The 21,069-nt window shown below is 35.6% G+C and overlaps 1 protein-coding gene and 1 long non-coding RNA gene across 4 annotated transcripts; both read right to left on the bottom strand.

Moving 5' to 3' along the window:
- Positions 1-1,089: 1,089 nt before the first annotated feature.
- LOC111803527 (vacuolar protein sorting-associated protein 54, chloroplastic) lies at positions 1,090-18,020 on the bottom strand. 3 transcript variants are annotated; one of them, XM_023687972.2, is made up of 19 exons: positions 16,767-18,013; positions 15,328-15,390; positions 14,703-14,782; positions 13,193-13,307; positions 12,599-12,673; positions 12,222-12,378; positions 11,670-11,758; positions 7,714-7,970; positions 6,799-6,970; positions 6,617-6,700; positions 6,099-6,517; positions 5,644-5,797; positions 5,123-5,204; positions 4,369-4,448; positions 3,427-3,588; positions 3,028-3,095; positions 2,303-2,383; positions 1,926-2,190; positions 1,090-1,381 (listed from the first exon to the last, which is right to left on the bottom strand). In XM_023687972.2, exons 1-18 carry the CDS (start codon positions 17,574-17,576, stop codon positions 2,055-2,057), a joined length of 3,084 nt encoding a protein of 1,027 aa, XP_023543740.2. In that variant the 5' UTR covers positions 17,577-18,013; the 3' UTR covers positions 1,090-1,381; positions 1,926-2,054. The 3 variants fall into 3 exon arrangements, with proteins under 3 accessions (XP_023543740.2, XP_023543739.2, XP_023543743.2); XM_023687971.2 differs by having other exon boundaries at positions 12,599-12,676; positions 16,767-18,012; XM_023687975.2 differs by lacking the exons at positions 1,090-1,381; positions 1,926-2,190; positions 2,303-2,383; positions 3,028-3,095 and having other exon boundaries at positions 3,446-3,588; positions 4,369-4,441; positions 12,599-12,676; positions 16,767-18,020.
- Positions 18,021-18,363: 343 nt separating this feature from the next.
- Positions 18,364-21,022, bottom strand: LOC111803528 (uncharacterized). Its single transcript, XR_002816384.2, has 2 exons — positions 20,385-21,022; positions 18,364-18,786 (listed from the first exon to the last, which is right to left on the bottom strand). It is a non-coding gene; the product is annotated as an uncharacterized LOC111803528 (long non-coding RNA).
- Between the last annotated feature and the right edge of the window lie 47 nt (positions 21,023-21,069).

Here is a 21,069-nt window from a genome sequence, read left to right as displayed (position 1 = left end):
TGGTGCTGCATCACCCAGCTTTATCATCTTCATACCTTCTTCATCAGGAACTACTATTTTTCTTAATTTCCTCAACTGCCCTTCCTTTTCCTCCAATATTACCACTCTCTGCTGTGCTTTTGTGGAATTTGCCAAATTCGGAAAAGCTCCCATTATAAGAAACCACTCCCTTCCCATTTTTACCAATTTCCCCTTTCCCCTCCACCTCATTAATTCTTCATCTACTACTACTACTACTACTCTTGCTACTCTAACTCACGCATATTATTTAAATATCTATATACACAATTCAATTCAATTTCTTTGAGAGGGCTTCTTCTTCAACCTTATCAACCATCCAACCAGATCTATTTTGGAGTTCCTGTGTTAGAAGAAATACACCAAGAGCATGAAAATATGATTAGGGCAGTGTTAGAAGAAATACACCAAGAGCATGAAAATATGATTAGGGCAGAGGTGGCAGGCAGGAGTGAGGAGGGAAGAGACAAGGAGAGAGAATACTAAGAGAAAGTTGACAAAAATGGAATATGGAGGCAGTTTGACGTCCATTTCAACACCCTTCCAACTCCCCAGTTTTTCACATGGCCTCTTTTTACCTTCCTAAATTACACCCTACACTTCAACACTCGCATTATTCTCTCTGCATCATCTTTCCAATTTCACTTCTTCCTTTTATACCCTCCTCTCTCCTCTCTCCTTATTTGTATTTTAATATACACTGCAACATACTTCAACTGAGTTAACATATATGTGATCCACAGAAAATGTCAAAGCTTTAAATTCACGTCACTTAGCTACTGCTAAACCTACCAAACTAACAAAATGTTGAACATTTGAATTCAATATCTCGAATGAAGTCTGCTAAATTAAAGATCAAATCTCTCTTCTTTTGTAGGTTTACATTGTTTGCGTGAAAATCTCTTCTTCTTTCAATTCCTCTTATGCAGTTTCAACGTCTATATTTTGAGTTCTCTTTCGAATTTGAGAGCATAAAATTCACTTTATTTTTTCTATTTAAGAATGAGAAATTATTATATACAACCTGAAAATAGAAGGGTCGATTAGGACAAAATCCATAACCAGCAGTAGTAAGCACAATTCTTCATAGCAATAGACATACTCTACAAAATACAAATATGCATAACTTTACGGAAGGCAATTGAAATTGGAGGGGGGAAGAAAAGAAAGGAACTAAAAGCTATTCTGGATGAAGCTTCTCATCAAGGAAACCAATTGAGCTGTTCTTTCTCTAAACTAGCTACAATTAGAGCAGCAAAATGCGTTGGTCTAGCCAGTACAAACAACACGTTACGTGTTTCAGCAAAACGGGGAAGGGGGGAAGTTTCGTTGAAATATCTGAATCCGAATCTTTACTTTATACCTGTCCATTGAACATAAAAAGAAGTCACTCAGATGATACTGCAAATAAAATCAAGTCAATGTACTGATGATTCAAATCATCCATGATCATATGTCATTGAACAATGCACGCTAATAGTGAAAAGTTTCATTACGTAAGTATGAAAATCTAATATACATGACTAGTTTCTAAGCAGCATAAGTCAGACTAGAAAGGGGAAAATAAAGGCCCAGCCGAACTTTATGCAGTTCAAATTAGTTGTAGGAACTAAACATTAATTGCTATGTAGTACGTAAGAGGTGGAGCAACATATGAATTGAGTTTTGGAGGCCAAAATGCAGCTCTCCTCATATTGTACGAGTTGTAGAAACAAAAGAAGAGAAAAGAAATTGGGCAATACCAGTGTTTCTTAAACTCCGTAAAGGTTAGAAATGGAAACTAAAAAGTGCCCATAAATGTTATGGGTATGCAAACCTCGATTATATTTCGAAAGAGCTTAAACATTTACCCCTACTGACAAAGATTCGTCAAAATTAATTAGGATAAAGTTTTTTTTACATCGTACCTTGATATTTAAGTTGTACAAGGGGGATGACATAGGTTGAAAATTGACTTCTGGTATCCTGTTATTTACTCCTCAAATATGACACCCTTCATCGAAAAAGAAAACAATGGCCAATACACATTCATATTATTATCCAGCTTCAGATCCGAATCTTTGATCAAAGAATTCATCAAGTTTCCCCCAGTTTGGGATGTCAGGTTTACTCGAGTCGTCGCTAGGCAAAGATCTTATGCAGCCAAGAATGTGCTTAACATCACGAAGCAGCCTGGTATGCAGTAGAAAAAGGGTGTCAGAACAAGGAGCATATTGTAATAATGGTTCGGTGTAAGTTAATAGGTGACAATGTCCTTGGTTCCTGAAGGACAAAGGGGTATTACCTATCCTTTGATTGTGGGGTGCTTATGTTTAATCGTGAAAATGCTTCAGAAATTTGTAAATGGAAGATTTTCACCACTTGCCTGAAGGTCGCACGAAATAGAATTGTTAATTTCCAAGAAGTAGAACGGGAAACATTATCTATTCACAGATGGCTATAAATTTAGCAGTAATCTATTTTTCTAAAATAATAATAATAATAATATATATATTAAGAAGGAAAGCCATATTAAAATATCAGAGTTTGCTTAACATATTCTACTACAGGAACCAACATAAGAATCTCGTTATTGATCTGCTTCAGAACTCATATACTAAAACGAACGATGATGTATATCTTTGGTAGTAATCTCTTTCACAGAGAAGCTCAAGAGTGCTGTTAATTTGTTATCCATGCAGATATCTCAGACCCGTATGATAACTATTTGATTTTTAATTTTCAAAAATCAACTTATAGACACACATTCCAACTATAGTATTCTTTGCTTTGTTATGTACCTTTTACAAATGTTTTCAAAATCTAATACAAGTTTTGAAAAAAAAAAAAAAAAAAAAAAGTAGTTTTTGAAAACTTATTTTTGCTTTTGAAATTTGATTAGAAATTCAGATTTTTCCTTAATTAAGAAATACGTAAGGAAACAAACATAATTTTAGAAAACAAAAACTAAAAACGAAAAAATTATGAAACAAAGCTTCAAATTTTCAACGAAGTGGAGAATTGACTTACCTAAATATTGCCTGAACATCAGCCTCATGTAAGGTTCGAGATAAGACACGCTGAAGGTACCCAACTTCCTGGATAGTGGTGATTTCAACCCAAGTCAGTCGGAAATATGCAGAGAAACAACCCAAAAAGTACAATTAAATGCAAAGTGTTCAATTATGAAAAGTGATTGCAACCCAACATCCTAATAGGACTTCATTCGTCATAAAAATCCTTACATGCAAAGTGTTTCAATTATGCAAAGTGCAATAAGGGACTTCGATATTGAAAAAGAAAGGACAAATCCCTTAATTTAACACGGTACAAAAAACAAACATATAAAGTAACTAGAGGCAAAGTGCAATAAGGGACTTCGATACTGAAAAGAATGAACTGATTTGCTTGATGAATACATGTAGCTACCTTGGTAAGTGATCGAGCAAACTGACTAGGCTGAGGGTCAGAATTCTCGAGCCTATTCCAACTTTCAACAATTTGAGGCAGGCCACGAAGATGTACCGATAACCTTTCCCTCATTATCTGGACCAGCTTAGTATGAATTTCATCTCGGTGAACTTTGAAATCCTAAATTATTAAATAATTCAATAAATGGTGCAAATACATAACAGGCCAATTCTCGAAATCGTAGTTTTTATTAAAGAAATGGCATTCATACAGGATATAGTAAGAGAAAGCTGTCAAAATATTCAAGAGTAATAATACAAGGACTAAACAAGAATCCTAAAACAGCTCCAGAAAAGCCAAAATTGTGGTATCTATATATATATTTATATATTTTTGCTATCCAAAAACTATATACTAGAAGCTAAAGGTGGAGCTATTTGATGCCACTTGAACTGCAACAATTTAAATTAAACTAAATTAATTTTTTAAAATAACTAATAACCAACCATCCAAGATGGCTAGTATAAATATATATTCTTTTTCCTTAAATGTGTTAAAGACTCTTCAATTTATCTCACCCCATATACCCAAAAAGGTTGAAATACTTGCATATGAGATGAATGTGCGCTCTCTTTAGTAATATTGTTCAATCAAATGTCAATGTTTGCAATTTTTGGGGTCAGTTTACTGTGTCAATAGGTGCTTTTTCCCCTTCAAATGTGTGCTTTGAGCCAGGTCTATTGGAATTCAATGTAATTCATATTTTAAAATTTTTTGGCTCACAAGCAATACACTATATCTATTTGAACCCTTTCCCATCACAGTGACAAGCAACATATACATATTTTGTGGGGGGAAAAAAGAAGACAAGTTACAATATTAACCAGTTAGCACTATAGGAAGCTAATGAGCATAATCAATATATAACAGAAGAAGAAAAGTGTGGATAAAAAAATATACTAGAGCCACTCGATCAATCTCTGAGAGTAACATTGTCTTTCGTGCCTCGGGTACCTTGAGAAAAAGGATCCTCCTAATTTCTTGGTCAGGACATAAAAAGAAGAAAAAAACGTCAAACTACTTCAAATATCTTGAGCACTATAAAAATTCAAACTGATCTGAAGGTGTTCTCTTTTTATAAAAAATTGAAAGACTAGGAACACTTATGATTAAAATGCATTTTTTCTGGTGTCTAGGGAATGATATCCCAGATGTTGAGTAGCCGTTGTGGTTGGTTTTTTGGAATGCTATGGTACATGCTCTTTTATGGGGAGTTGTAGTTTGTAAGAAAAATGTGTTTAACAAAGAGAAGGGAAAGAGTGGATAGATGAAAAATATAACAGCTCTTTCTTCGTCTCTAGATGGTCTACTTTGTCCAAAAATGTAGTTTTTTTTTTTTTTTTTTTTCTTTTCTTTTTGATAAAGCCAATTAGATCAGATCCTGTTGGTTCTACTATGTCCTCCCTTATTTGCATATATCTTCTAGATTCCAATAAGTTTTTTTTTCATCCTTATGGAAAATAATAATGATAAGATTAAACAGAGAAAAGAAGACTGCTTTTTAGTTGAAGTAGGCGATGAAAACATTAAGGGTGAGGCAAAACATGGCTTCCTAGACGTAAAGTTGGTTGGCATTGGCCCGTGAGACATAGGCTGCAAGAATAATAACAATAGGGAACTTAAGTCGAAGCCTTCAAATTTTGTTACAACTTACCAGGAACAATGGCGAAGATAAAACTGATAACTTGACTGGCCAGGGCTAAGTGTTTGGATGTGATAGACTTCAAACCAGACACCTGGAACAACACATAAATTAAGTTTTTAGGATGGGAAGTTAACCAACCTAGCATTTGAAAATCATAGTCTCCATGGTAAGCATAATTAGCATGATTAACAAAGCGCTGTGAGAAAAAAAAAAAAATTATAGTATTCAAACAGCTATACGTTAAATAAATAAATGAATGAAAAATCCAAATTATTTTCAATGGTTCTTCCTTTTAACAAAATACAAACTTCTGTCAATGAAAAGACACAAAATGTTAAAAAAGAAACAGTCCTAGAAGGAGTGAAAAAAAGAAAATAAATAACAAACAAACAAAAGGACAATGGTTTCACAGTCAACACACATGGACATCACAAGTCCAGGGATTCAAGGATTCCATATTGACAAGTTAGTTAATGAAACAAATCTAGAAGCATTGCATTAACTACAAATATCGTGTTTAAATAAAGTACCTGCATAGCCCCAGCTCCAAGAACAAGTTGACACGTTCTTGTATTGAAAAACTTGAGAATTTCCACAACACGATGTACGACTTCGGAAGATAGTGCTGGAAGAGAATCGTTCATGTCAATGTACTCCGACAACATCTTGAGCAAGATCAAACCACTGGGAAAGAAACCATTAAAGAAAAATTACTCTTCTGAGACCCCAGAACAAGTATAGTTCATTAAGCTAATTAAAGTCAATAAACGATAGCATACATCAGTACAAGGTATTGAAGAAGAAAAAATAGAACTTACAGTACAATGAATAATAAATCTCCAAATAAAGAAGAACAAATAACCAAATAGGAGAAGTCAGGGCCAAGAACTAAGCATCAACTAATATAATTGAGCATGCTTGTGAAGGGGAGAGCAAGCCATAGATGTCTATTCTAGAAAAAGTATATAAGAAAGAAGAAACTAACCAGTTTACCATATGATAACCAACGCCTTTGTATTGCAAAGTCTGAGAACTCGATTTTCCACGTTCCTTCACATTAGTATTGTTAACTTGTGTCGTAGTATTTGTGACATCAGCATTACTCTTTTCAACTGTATCCGCAGGAGTAGGCTTCACATGTGCAGTGTTCCCCCCAGACATGTCACTTGAATCAATCTGCTCAGAGTTTTGTTGAGCATTGAGAGATTCACCACCTACAATGCGTGAATCGTCATTATTTGCAGCCACATCACTGTAGCTTCGATCCATATTACCCTGAGCATGATCAACTTTTTCAGAAAGCAGCTCCTGAGAACATATTGATTCAGCTACAGTTTGAAATTCATCGGGAACATCCACTTCAACCCATGTTTCCTGATCAAGCACTGCTTTTATTTTTGTCATCTACAATGACATAAATTAATGAACCATGAATAATATTTAAGTAGAAAATAACTCTAAATAAATAAATAAACAAAAAAGAAGGGATAATAAGAAACTTACACGAGATTCATGCTGAAAATCAACAAAAGCTTTGGCCTGGGACTGTAAAGTTCCACGAATGCTATATCCCAACCTTCCACCTATCTGTTTAAGTTGGAAGAATAATGAAATCATGAATGCTATGATCAGCTATGAATTTATATCCTTTTAAGTTCATATTCCAGATAAAGCTTTGGGGGTACCTTTTCAGTGGCAGTAATAAAATCTTGTGTAATGTTGTATATGCTTAAAAACTCTTGCAATCTTAACTTTGGATGAACAAGAGTGCGAACTCCAAGGAGTTTAGCCCATCTTCCATGAGCAGCATCACAAGCTGCAAAAACAGCTTCCGTATTTTCTCGCAGTACATCAGCTCTGTTTATAATCAAATTACGTCAACAGTCGAGATAAAAACAAAGTTGAAAAGCAAAAATGGAAGGTATCACAAGTTAATATTCGGCAAGTGAGCAGCAAACATTTTATCAGAAAAAAAAAATAAAGAAAAAGAAAAAGAAAGAAAAGAACAAGATTATCAATGAATTTCCTAAAAGTCCATTAAGAATGCTTCATAGCACCACACCTGATAGATTGGACTTCTTTTCTTTCTTCTTTTTACAGCTGAGATTATCTCTTGCTGTCCAAAGTCTCAACGAAGATTGGTTTGGTGCAGCGGGAAGGCAGTAAGCAGTAAGAGTGCCCCTAACTTTTAATTTTATTCTTTCTCAAGCTTTCCTGAACAATTATATAATTGTACTTGTGGTAGTCTGATTGCTTTTGAGGAAGGTCAATGTCCTAGGCTAAAACCTCTATTTCTAAGTTGAACTGAGAACACTTTATCCAAGGTCTAAATAATACTTCCTTATCAACCAAAATATAACAGTGAGAGGAAGAGATAGAGAGAGAGCAGATGCAACCATCTGTACATCAAGTATGATCATTTGAATAGAGTGATACCTAATCGCACCTGCTTAGTTTTTTTTACCCAACTAAAGTAGCACAAAGCCAAACCCAAACATAAAGAATGCATACAAGCTCCTACAATCGACCTCCCCTGGGAAAGATAATCAATATATCATAATTAATTAATCTAAAACTATCATAACGAAGCAAAACTTAACCTGAAATTTCTAGACATATTTGAAGGATTTGCTGCTTCATTTTCCTTTCCCTGTGAGGAAGTAACCTTGGCAGCTGCTTGCTGAGGTAAATGTGGAAGAAGCAAACCACCTTGATTATCACTATCTTGAGCTGTACCAGAAGCTGCAGCACCAATAACAATTGCAGCAGCAACTGAATCTGCAGCATAATGCCCATCAAGGTTGCACATAATCCATTCAATAGACTTTTTCACTTCTGCAGCACGCACCAAATGTACCTGCATTCACTAAATGAAAAGAAATCATAATGCATTCGATAAAATTCCAGCAAGGTGAAAAACTTAGAGAGTAAGCTTAGAGGAAGATGACATCTAGAAATATTACAATTTCATTCATTGTTTAAGAGAAATTTTGATCCATGCCATAACAATGGACCAATCTGCTTTATTGCCCTTCGGAATGACAAAACCTGATTTAACTCTCGCGCAAGTTGTTAACTGCCAACTACCGCCTATTTGGATAGGCTAATAATTCTTAAACCAGATGCATGCTCAATACCTTAATTAGCGTTTTACGTCCAATCTTTATATTGGAGAAGAATAGGGGTACGATCTACAAATTGCAAGTAGCTAGAAGGAATTTTATATTTACTTTTGTGATTCAAAACCAATTGAAGAGCAATTTGATGACTAATTTGGCCCTACAAGAGAGCGTCCAGTCCTCATTTTGTGTTCTTGTTTTTGTTAATAATTGTGTTTCTGATCCACCTTCGAGAAGAAATTGAGGAAGAAGATACGTTGTCAAGTTCTTCCTTATTTCTTTCCTTCAGTTCTTTCAGTAGAGGTCCATGCCTTGAACCTCAAACGACAATCTTAGAGCCAAAGAAATCCATTCCTAAAAAACCTGAAATCACTTCTCAACCTGATAAAATCAAAAACAACAATTACTAAACCTGTAATGTCCATCAAGAATCAGAAGAACTTATTCAGACAAAGAACCAGAAACCCTATTAGAATCAGGAAGCTTATTGAAAAAGCGAACCGGCAACCCTACATGATACCTTTCTTTCGTAGGACAAAGTACTTTCGTTACTGAATATTAAAGGAAAACAAAAACAAAAGAGATGAAGATAGGGTTGCAAGTCTAAATTAACTTGCTATATAACAATAAATCTCATTTAAAAAATTTCCTATAATCTAAAAAATCTCTAAATACTATATAAAAAAAAAATTAAATTAGAAGTCAACTACATATCTTATTTAGTGGATTACACCAATATTCTTTAAATTAAGGTCATTCCTTCAACACACCCCTTAAGTTATCATCCATTCCCCACTTGGATACTAACTCTTGAATTGTGAAATCCTTTTGTTAGTATATCGGCTAGTTGAAGTTGTGAAGGCACAAAACTAATGCATAATTTCTCATTCTTTAATTTTTCCTAATCAATTTCAATATGCATTGTCCCATCATGCTGGATAGGATTGTGTGTAATATTGATAGCTAACTTGTTATCACATTACAACTTTATTGGACCTTCTCCCTTAATATTTAAGTCATCATGGATTATCTCGACCATAAGAGTTCACAAAACCGTTGTATCTAGCCACCACATTTTGCCTTGTGCTTCACTACGTTACTAAATTACCTCCCAGAAAAGTACAATACCCTGTGGTAGATCTTCTGCCTACTATTGATGCAGCATAGTCAACATCAGTATAAGCTTCCAATGTAAGGAAATTGTTCTATTTGAATAAAATTTCTTTTCCTGAAGTTCCTTTCAGGTAACGTAATACTCTATATGCTGTCTGAAGGTGAGGCTCCAGCAGATCATACATGAACTAGGTTATTATACTCATTGAGTATGTTATGTTTGGTCGAGTGTGAACAAGATATATATGCCTCCCTACTATTTTGTTGTTTAACAGGTGTCCATATTTCCTTTCGGTCACTCTATTTTGCTGTAATGTAATAACACACGAAGAATCATGGATAATGCCTTGAGATAAAAAAATATGGGGATGGGGTTTGATTGAAATAATCACTTGCATTACAAGTTCGAAATGTTTTAATTTTGACTCTAAATTGGGTTTGAATCATTGAGTGGAAGGCATGAATAATATTACTAACATTTGATTTTTGTTTGAGAAGGAATAGTCATGTGACACGAGTACAATCATATGAGAAACCAAATAGCACTAGAAATACTTGGAATAGTTGAGGGTCCCACCTATCACTCTGAATCAAATGAAAAGGGGGTATAGTTTTAATTTGACAGATAGGTAAAGATATACGACAATGTTTGACAAGTTCACACGTATCATACTGAAAAACCAAAGACTTGGAGTCCTTGAAACAAATTTGGAAACATAATTCTCCAAACCCTAAATGAGGGGTGATCCATGCGAAAACGATGTAACCAAACAGCATCTTCATTAGAGGAACTAAGAAATGGCATAGGAGCAGAGCTAGTTGTTCTCTCAAGTAATTGCAAGTAGAATAGGTCTATTCGATAGTTTTGGGACGTGTAGGATGTTTTTTTGTGTAAATATTTGAAAATAGATACATTGTCAGTTCCTGCAATGGTGGCACCGGTTCCATTTGCCACTGTAATTTTTCGATCACTCAGGCATGGTTTATATGTTTTAAAAAATTGTGAGTGAGGAGTCATGTGATCAGTTGCACCAGAGTCTATAATCCAAGAGTTGACTTATCTCTAAAGGATTTATACAGAAAGTGAATGAAGACTTACCTGAAATTGTCAAGGTACTGGAGATTGATGATTTAATGAGCGAGTTCAAGAACACCTTCAATCTCTCCATCTCTTCGTTATTGAATCCACTAATCTTCGCAACTGGTGTCTTTTGTTCTGATATGGACTCCTATGCAATGTACACTCGTGTCTTTGACATTTATCCCTTGTTTCTCACACTACGAATGAATGCAAGTGGGCTTGCAGATTGATGGATGAAAAGATGAATGAATTGATAGTGGGCGTGCGGCTGCAGTTGTGGTGAATGAAGCTGGGAATGCTAATGCTAATGTTGTGGCCTTCCTGCTGTGAATACTCTTTTATGTGATCATTGATTGTTGCATAATGCTAACGCTACGTTGGAACAATGATGCTTCAATGGTGGATGGTGGCTATGAAGGATCTGAATGAAATTTGGTCAAAGTGGAAGATCCGTAGTTACAAAGGCTCCAAATAAATTTTGTCAAGATGGAAGTTCAGTAGCTATAAAGGCTACGAATAAATTTGGTCAAGGTGGAAGTTTGATAACTATGAAAGCTACGCTAATCAATCAGACCTCCCATAATAGAATGACTTTGCTACCATGTTGCAAGTCTAAATTGGTTTGCTGTTTTTCCTAATGAATTTCAGAAAGTACATGTGCCTTGAGAACGGCTAATTAAACCCCTAGATTCTAAATAACAACAAATCTCATCTAAACAAAATCCCTATAATCAAACCAAATCTCTAGATACAGGTAAGAATAAATCTAAATTAGGGGAGCCAACTACTTAGCTTATTTAATAGGATTCCACAAATGTGCCTAAAATCAATGCCTTCTGGAATATTCATTTACCCTTGCACCAAACCAGACTTGAAATAAATTGAAAAAAAAGAAAAAATCATACACCAAACTAAGTCGACCAAAAATATAATTGAGGGAAGGCCAAAGGGATATCCAATTTAACAAGCTTGCTACTTGCTAGTTTCACGATCTATCTCAAGCTTCCATTCACTTCATCCATAACACTCAAATTTCAAACTTTTCCTTTAACTTTTTAACATTAACATTTTTATCCCCAGCCCAATTCTCAACAGTTTAAGAAAAAAATTACGAGGCAACAATCACAAACTGGAACTTTCTTTTGACCAATAATATAATGTTTTAATAATTTAAGTAATTAGATTCAATTAAGGACAAATTAAGTGTATTATGGAGAGAGTACATTTAAGCAAGACAAATTACCTGTACGATCTTCAAAATGGCACTTAAAAGTTGAACAAAGCCTTCAGATGAGAGGCCCCTCAGCTTGCTTGCAAGCGTCGCACCTCCACCTAAGTCATAAATTAATTGAAATATCATTCACATAAAAGGGAATGACAGGAAATTAAAGAGGCATTAAAGAAACTTAAAATTGTGTACTAGATGGCACACAACTTTATCATGTTAAAATATATTTTACTAAGAAAAATATACATATATATATGCGAGTGTGTGTAAAAGAACATTTTATAATGAAAAAGGAAATAAATCCGACAGAGGCTGAAGGACACTACATTTTTCATGACAATTCAAAGCTTAGGTAGCCTATCACCTTATTGGGGATATGGTTTTCATTCACGCTGTTGGTTTCAGATGGACTTTTCCATTTAATCTTTTGTAATTCATCATCTTCAATGAAATTACTACTGATATCATGTAAGAAATATGGACGACATTATCTTGTTTCAAATTAAAAAAAGACTAATCAAACATTAGTGTTGTACAAACGGATATCAAGATTCAGGAACATCTCACCATCTGCATCTACCGTTCTCTCTCCAGGTGCAAAATCCGAGTCTAGAGGTCTGAGTAGAAGAACAGGAAGTAATTCTGCCACTGCATTCTTAAAAGCAGTTTTCATATCAGCTGTAACTGCATCACGATATAACCTCAATACAGAGGGAAGCTTGGCCTGGAGAACTCGTCATATATATGCAATTAATTAGGTTCAGAATTGAAAATCAGTTTTGGGTGATCAGTTACTGACGAGATTGTTACAATTAGCAAGATAAAATGACTAGTTGATCGTTACGGATCTTCATGTACAAATGAAGGATTTAACGTCCACAGAGAGGAAGGATCAAGAAATTATTCTTCAACCAAAACAATATAGTAGAATAATTAGAACTCACGGTCCTAAGCAACCCAATGATAATAGGAAGAAGATGATCGCAAAAGTTGGAGGTTTCTTCCTCGTCCAACTTGACCTGCTACAGTTGGAATTTCACACGTTACATGAACGAAATTGTAAAACAAGTCCTCAAGAAATAACAATAAAAGAAATAAAATTCAAACATAATTAAGATAAAGAAAAAGAAATATATTCTTTTCAATGTAAGAATATATTGTTTAAGTTAATCTGATAGGAATGCCATTAAGGATCTATATATCACCGCTAAGTGTATATAGGTAATTAGCTAGGGTGTGCCATGCGATTTGGTTATAAATAGAGATGGCAGAGGAGGAAGGCAGAGAATTGTTTAGACGGTTTTAGGCTTGAATTAGATACTCAGAGTGGGAGGTTCCAAGTACCTCGAGTACTTGGGTTATCTTGTAGCTCTTACCTTTCATGTCTTAATACTATTCTAGTTATGTTTAGGTTATAGCATAATCCACTACAGAGAGAAAATATTAGTAATCCTTCAGTTCAGCTAACTAGTAAGAGATAAACCAGAAAACCAGAAGAACAAATATTTTCAAGTTATTTTATACCAATATTTACTTACTTCATCCTTTCCATTCATTAAATTTGAAGCCCTTGCTTTTGTTTCAGTTATAATTACGATATCTACATCTCCAGCATCATGAATTGAGGCGCGCATAAACTCTGCTGAAAGAATGCTACACCACAAAACTAATATATCAATAGTTTCTGGAGGGAATTGCAAAAATGTAATAATAAAAATGTATATTGCATCCATAGCCACTCACTTTAAAGTTACAAAAACAATAAGACGCAAAATAAGATACAAGCAACATCTTACATGCCATATATAAAAATAATCGGAGTATACTATTTCTGTAAAAGTATAAAAAAATTTACATATTCAACCCCGCATTGTCTTATCGAGTCATTGAGTGAAATGCTCTTGTTTCTATTATAGGCACCACCACAGTGGAATCAACAGGGTTTCAGTTCTACATTTAGCTGAACATTTCAAACTATTGAGTGTGCCAGGAACCATATAGCTCAAAGAGATCAAAACAGGTAATATCTGTCTATGATTTTTGGCCGTAGACTCATCAGCTCAGTTCAGCCTAGTGGTCAATTGTCTCATAGAATTATTGAGGTAATCAAGGTGGTTCACTCGTGAACTAGAACGGGTATCCAATTTACAATTTAAATAACTAATACTTAAGTTTAGTTCACATATATGTATACAAATAGTTAATTGACAACAGAAAATAGGAAAGGAAACCTTGATACAATTTCAACGGAGATTCCCCCACCTGTGTATCTCCCCCAATATGTGTGTTATGTGCTGTAAAATTGAGGAATCTTCTTCCCAACTGCTGTTGTACTGTGAGTTCGCTGGTAAATGTGGGAATTTTTTGATGAGTTGTTTGGGTTGCAGGGGTGTAAACCCAGTGGAACGGTTTTGTGTTTGGCTGAAATCCTCTCGAGATGGTGGCTCAAAAACAAAGCTAGAGTGCTTTCGATGAATTTTTCTAGGCTATTCCTTGGTTTCTTTGAAAAGAGAGAAATCCCAAGTGTTCATTGATAAGCCAAGCTCTCTTCTTTCTGTTTGTGATCTTTACAGTTTATAGCCAAAACGTGGAATACCCAAAACAGTTTGTTTTGTAACTACTCGATAGACACCATCAATTTAAATTGTAAGGTCTTACTGTATCCTTCCTTTGGGAAAAGGGATGCCTTATCCCCTTGTCCCTTAGGTTGTTTTGTTTGAGCTTTTGCCTCTTGAATGATATTCTCCTGTTTCTCATTTAAAAAAATAAAAATAAAAAATGAAATGGACAGTCATTTCTACCAATATACAGAATTTAACCATTTCCCTCGTGATTAAGGTCATTTGAAGCGGGCATGGCACCAAGTTTATACGTTGATGGTTAATGCACGCAATATACCGGCATGGTTCAAAATGGAAATCTATTAAATATAATGATAAATGTGATTCCCCCAACTGTGCACTAAAGAAGTAACTGGATGTTTATAAAGGTTTAATTCTTCTTTCCTAATTGTATCTCACTTGTACAGCAATAAGTTTGAAGATGTACCTGGTTATGGATTCAATTGATGCTGCTACATGATCACGTAGGTGACGAAAGCAATGTAGACCAGCAAGTTCATCACCCTCCTAAAGCACATAATAAACTAAACTAAGAAATATTTATTTTCAGATCAACCAAGCAAATTTTGGGTGATCTGAACCAATATAATAACCTTTTGGAATGGAAATAAATCTATCAAACAAAAACGTAAACCAAGTTTTTTGTTTCAGGACAGAGTTAGAAACCATATCTAGAAGAGTAGAATTAACAGATTACTCAAATATGTATGAAATCAGTAATACTAGGACCAGGAATTACAAATTAAATTTCTTTAAAATAATGTGAATATTTGGTGTCTGGATCATCTCATTTTTGTTTTCTTACAAGACTGATATCCTCCTAGATTCATGCATCCATGCCTCCGTTCTTATTAAATTTTATAATCCTTGCTTCAAAAGCTGAGAAATAGTTTTTAAAAAACCCTAGAAACTTAATTGGAAGGCATTTATAAATAGTGGCAGTATAGAGCATTTCAACACTACATCCTAAAATATGAGTAGAACTTGTGCAGACAGATAAACATTATGGATTTAAACATAAAAATGATCAAATTCATTGGACGAGAAAATACCAGAAGATGTAGTAAATCATCAGTCACATCCAGAGCTCCAGCACAATCTGCTGATGCTACTAGCTGTATGACAAAATTTCGACCATCACTACTAGATATGAATACTATGGCCAATATCATACCTTTATAAAGAGGAAAGATAAGTTACTCCATCTGTGCTATTCTTCAGGAAAAACTCCTATTTCTTTCTAACCAAACCTCCCACAAAATATCTCATAGTATTGAGCCATAAAATTTTGGCTTTCTAGTCATGAGAAAACAAGAAAGCAGAACAATGAGTACAGTCTCTTTCAGCAGGAGTACAACCATGTTTGTCTATAATCTCATGCTAAAATGGGACTAAAGGAAAAGGTGATCTGGCATCCCTAATTTCTTTTACACGTGACACACCAATTTGGAGAAAGACGACCACGAATTCTTTGTTTGAACTTTATCTTGGACCTCTTAACAGGAGAACAGAACTATACAAGCTTTATTTTCTTAAGACAACGATGTATCTGAATTGCCTTTGTGATCTTATGACTGAGAGTCTCTAAACTACTGCACAAGTCCTGAATACGTTAGCTTCCCACATCTACAAGTACTAGCAAATTTTCATTGTTTTATACCACTTGAGTGATATTATTTCAGCAGGAAAGGTTAATAACTGGTAACACTTTCTGGCACTGGATCTTTCATTTGCTCCTTCCATCCTTGAAGATAGAGGTTAGTGATGTTGTTTCGGGTAAAAATTTGGAGGGCATTAATAATTCTCTCTCATCAAGACATTGGTTCGCTTCTTTCGTTGGTTCGAGTTTCAAAAGGTTTTGTAGAAGAAGTCTTTTTGTCTCTATTGAAGGCAGTTTATTTTGAAGAATTGGAAGGCATCTATGGTTATGGTTCTTTCTTATCAAGGGGTTGAATTGTGTAAGTCAGCATTACTTTATTGATTCAAACTTCAAAAGGTTTTCTTAGAAAAACCTCTTGTCATCCGGCATTTATTTAAGTTTTCTAGGGACGTTAATGATAAGTCCAAAATTTCTTCCATTTTCAAGACAACATTAATTCCAGTTTTTTGGGTATCTAGGCAGTCCACTCCTCAAGTTTGTTCGATTTTCATTAACATGCATGAGGAAGAAGAGTGTAATCAATTCTAAGTTCTTGATTTAGTATTTTCTTTCTTTTCTTTTAACTCTCAAACAGAGTTTGTAACCCTTGAACACTATGAGAAGTTGTTTATTGTTAAAAAAATAGTAACAGAACTATGGTCTGGAAGATTTACTTCGGATAGGAATGTAAAAGCAGATAATCTGACAATAGTTGCCATTTGCTATGACTTAATGTATCGACCAGAACTAAGTACACGAGGTACGAATTTAGGAACGAAAGGCAGATTCGAGAAGCGCAAACAAAAAAAAAAAAAACATAGCAAGTATGATGAAATGGACTAATTAAAGTACCAATTTAAGAGCTGAAATGGCCTGATTAACATATAAAATAAGCTTCAATTTGTGCTGAAGAGCCAACAAATTGTTCCTGGTCGCATTCTGCGCCTGAATTTCATTGGCAGAATCCACTAAATCAACATCCAAGAGCCGTATGGTCTCCTTTAATTGCCGTATCCGGCTACACCCCTCCACTATCTTGACATTTAAGTCTTGTAGCTGCCCCTGAGCCTCGAAGAAAGAATTGGAACGCAGTGAAATTTCCTTCACTAAATGCAACTCCACCACATCTAAATAATGCGAAAGCTTCTCTTGCAGCACAAAATTCTGCGATACATTCAAGAAGGGGCACGCTGCACGGAATGTTGCCCCGTCCTCCATTGCGAAATCTTCCTTAAAGTAAAGCGCTGGAACCTCTCTCAGACATGCCACAAGGGCCTCGCCTTGGCCCCCAATGCTATCCAAGCCACCGTCCTCCTTGCTGGAATGGTTCCGTATATCCTCGAATCGATTAAAAGGATCCGAGATCACAGCCGTGTAGCTGTTAAAATCCAATCGAGTAACTTCGGATGAGGCTATGGTGGAAGCCAGGGGCATGAACTCAGGTGGGCTCACGGTGGACGGGGATGACCACCAGCCAACCCACGACGCATCGGATTTTCCAGCGTGCGGGTTGTTGAGAATTGAAGACAAGCTCTGGCTGCTGGCATCGGTGTTGGATTTAGCGGAGGGGGAGGAAATAGTTCGATCAAGTCCCGTTTCTCTACTGATGAGGCATGAATAGTCAGTCGGGGACCTTCCCGATTGGGAAGGCTGGGACTCCATGCTCAAATTCTTAGAATCATGAATTAATGGCGGGTTCCAAAGATCACATTCAGCAGTCGAATTCAAGAAAGCGATAGAGATAGAGATGAAGTATTTGGGATAGATCTCAAACAGATGGAAAAGGAAAATAATCAAGAAGAGAGAAGTTGGCGCTGGATGAAGGAAAGAGCAATTGAAGCGTGCTCAAGGCAAGTCCGGAGCTGTTACAGATCTCGTTCAAAACTCCTATGCTCTATCAAATGGATACATTCGCGTTTAGCACCTCCCTGCCCACCTCCAACTCCTCTGGTTGCCGACTGCACACCGTTGATTACGCAATTCCACATTATAGCTCATGAGTAGTAGTAGTGTAATCCCAGACCAAATTTTAATGGGACTGATATCTCATACAACATTGCCGCCCTCCTAAACGTACCTAGTGAATAAGGTAACAATGTTCATTAACATAACTCCAAATAAATAAATTGAGCATATGTCTTGAGATGACTCCAGAACATTTAATTACTAAAATTGATAGTCTCTTCCATCTATGCCAATATTTTATCATTTGAATAACATTTGATCACCAAACCCAACTAACCAAATTATTACTTCTTATGATCTGCAATAATAGGTTTGACTTTATTTTGTCATAAAAATTAGTTAAGAACTATCATAAAAAATGCTACGCTAGCAACACCGGAGTTTGTTTTAGTACCACCAATGTTAAGAATAAGAATTTGAAACTCAAGTGTTAATGAGAGATTTACAAGTCCAGTGCTGCTAAATTTTGTTTGACATCGACAAGTTAAGAGGTGCTACAATACAATAATTATTTGATATGATATGATATGTCTGCTTTAAAGTTGAAGTTAAAAGGCCGTACATTATCAACAAGCAAACTGTGACAAAAAGGAAATTGTAGCATCTGTGTGAGCTGAAAAGATCGATGGAGCCTGGGACCTACTTGATTGTGGAGCAATGGCTTCTTCTTGAATAAAATAAAAAATTCACTCTCCCTACAAAACCCCTGCGAGTTTAGCTTCCGCTCTTGGTTAATTCACTAAGGTTTCAACACACGCAAAAGCAGTTTGGTCCATTCAATTCTTCATGAACAAGCTTTCCATCCCCAATGATCATTAGTTTAATTGAGTAACTTCTGCAATACCTGGCCCCAGATTTCATTCATTGCTGTCCTTCATCACTCTTGGAATCCAAAATAGAAGTTCACCTGTGTAAAGCAAGTTTAAGGCGTATAAAAAGGAAGTACAATTCAATTATACTACTAAATCAATCACCGTATACATTTAATGAACTTTTGATATGGTAACTTAATTCTGTTGAATATAAAAATTCTTATAAACGCTCTAGATATGCAAATTCCTAATTAACAAATACTAAAACTCCAAATCAATTTGATTTCATTTCAAAAGATTGCAATTCTTCGGACTTAAATAAGTTGAACTCAAAGGTGTCAATAATTGACAAAAGTTAAGATGGAGATAATGGTTAGATAACCACTCCAATAATCACACAATAGTTCAATGAGTTCAAGAGACCCACGGGTGTTGCACATAGAAGGAATGTCCAAACTACATACTATTTTCTAGTATCTTCTTACTCACAAACCCAATACTAACTTGATCATTGGAGTGTGTAGATTGACACCACTTTTTTTCGCATTTTATTAAGTCATTTCTTATATTTAATTTTTTTACTGAGCAATACTTGGGCGCATCCTAAGGTGTACCCATCATTTTGCAGCAGTAATCTAGCCCTCCAACCATAGTTTGCTATGAAGCAAACTCCTTTTTTTTTTTTTCTTTTTTTTTCTTTTTTTATGTGGTTGGAGTGCAGCAGTCACCCATATGATGATGGAAGAGCTGATGTTGATTTTCTGGAGACATTATTAGTGACAATATCCATTTCTGTAACCTATCAACGGTCACTGGAATTCCTAAATGGGTGTTTGGCATATGAATCTAGTTGTGGAATTCGAAGTTAAGAAATCGATCTATATTTGTACATGGGTTTGTTTATCTCAAACTATGGTTCTATTAATCCCACACAACTAAGCTTACCATCCCCTGTTTCTTATTTTATCTAGACTTATAAATACCCTTCTAAAACTAAATAACAATGTCTACAATGAGTTTTCATTAGTCAAAACACAGCTTTATAACTCATTCCATTGCATAAACATACATAGATTACACAAACTCAACCTTTCCAATCCACCTAAGCTTATTAGAAACAAACACCCCTAATTGTCTCACTTGTGATATTACAGAATAGTATAGAACAGAACACCAAGCTGTCCCATTTGATCCAATAGATAAATACTTATCATCAGTTCAGTAAAACAAGAAATTAAAATCAGATGTCCAGGGAGTTCAAATCAATTGTAAATCTGCGAGCCGGGAAAAAGAAAAGAATAACCCTTCGAACAGTGAAGATCACTATTTTGGACACTGGTAAAATGGGTTTTTGAATAAAAAAAAATAAAAACATATGGATTATAGATGTAACTACAATCTCTTGTGGTGTATAACCGTGAATTATACTCTCTTAATCAGTTACTCATGCGGTTATCTCAAGAAAATAGCCGAGACTTCGGCAATCAATTAGAACTGGGGTATTATTTACAAAGATCGTATATAATTCTATTTGGCTCATTGGTCGACTTATAAAAACAAACCTACGTATGTTTTTTCTTTATTCTAACCAGGATAAAACTATATAGCTGGAAAGTCGTCCGGGAAACAGAAACATTTTGTTAAAAGACTGGAAACAACAATGATAAATAGAATACCCCGCAAGAATAAATACCTCCTTCACAAACCAGTTGCCAACAACGGAGAACAAGGTCTTGCAAGCTGCGAGACTAAAGTCACCATAAGATGATCTGACGATGGTACGACAAAATCATGTCCTGGTGAGCCCTGAATCTCCCTCAATCTGATTTGAGCAAACTAGAAGTCTTCTTCCTCGGGATTCATTCAACAACCGAATGCTGGGTGACCCAGTACGCTTCTGATAAGCGGATCAGAGAAAATGCATCACTCAACCATGTGCGCGGGACCGGGGTATTTGAGCTCTGACGAGTCTTCACCTCGATCTGGAGAATGGTGTACCATATGGCAAATCGTAGAGGTACAATTTCACGGGCGGCTCCAATTTCCCGGGAAAATACGGACGATTATTCCCCTGGAAAACAAACTCGTTCGATAAAAGTTGTCATTTGCTGAGTGCATGGGGGGAGAACGGTGGAGGCGATATGTGATGTGGGGTTGAAAATGCACTGAGAAATGCGTTGTCGGTATTGGTATGGTTTGCCGAGGGGGAGATGGGTTTCGCGCCATGGATGAAATAAAAAGCGGGCGGTGCTAATTGATTTGTTTTGGGTCGGTAATTGACAGAGCGCTGCTCGTTCGCTTGCTAAATTACCCTCTCTTTCATAAATTAGAATTGGCAAAATATATATATATAAATATATTCACAAATGTCATTTTTA

This window comes from Cucurbita pepo, chromosome 10 (assembly GCF_057944985.1).
Source record: "Cucurbita pepo subsp. pepo isolate OVF chromosome 10, ASM5794498v1, whole genome shotgun sequence".
Classification (NCBI taxonomy): domain Eukaryota; kingdom Viridiplantae; phylum Streptophyta; class Magnoliopsida; order Cucurbitales; family Cucurbitaceae; genus Cucurbita; species Cucurbita pepo.
The sequence above is the reverse complement of the archived record's forward strand: the minus strand, read 5'-3'. Positions and strand labels throughout refer to the sequence as shown.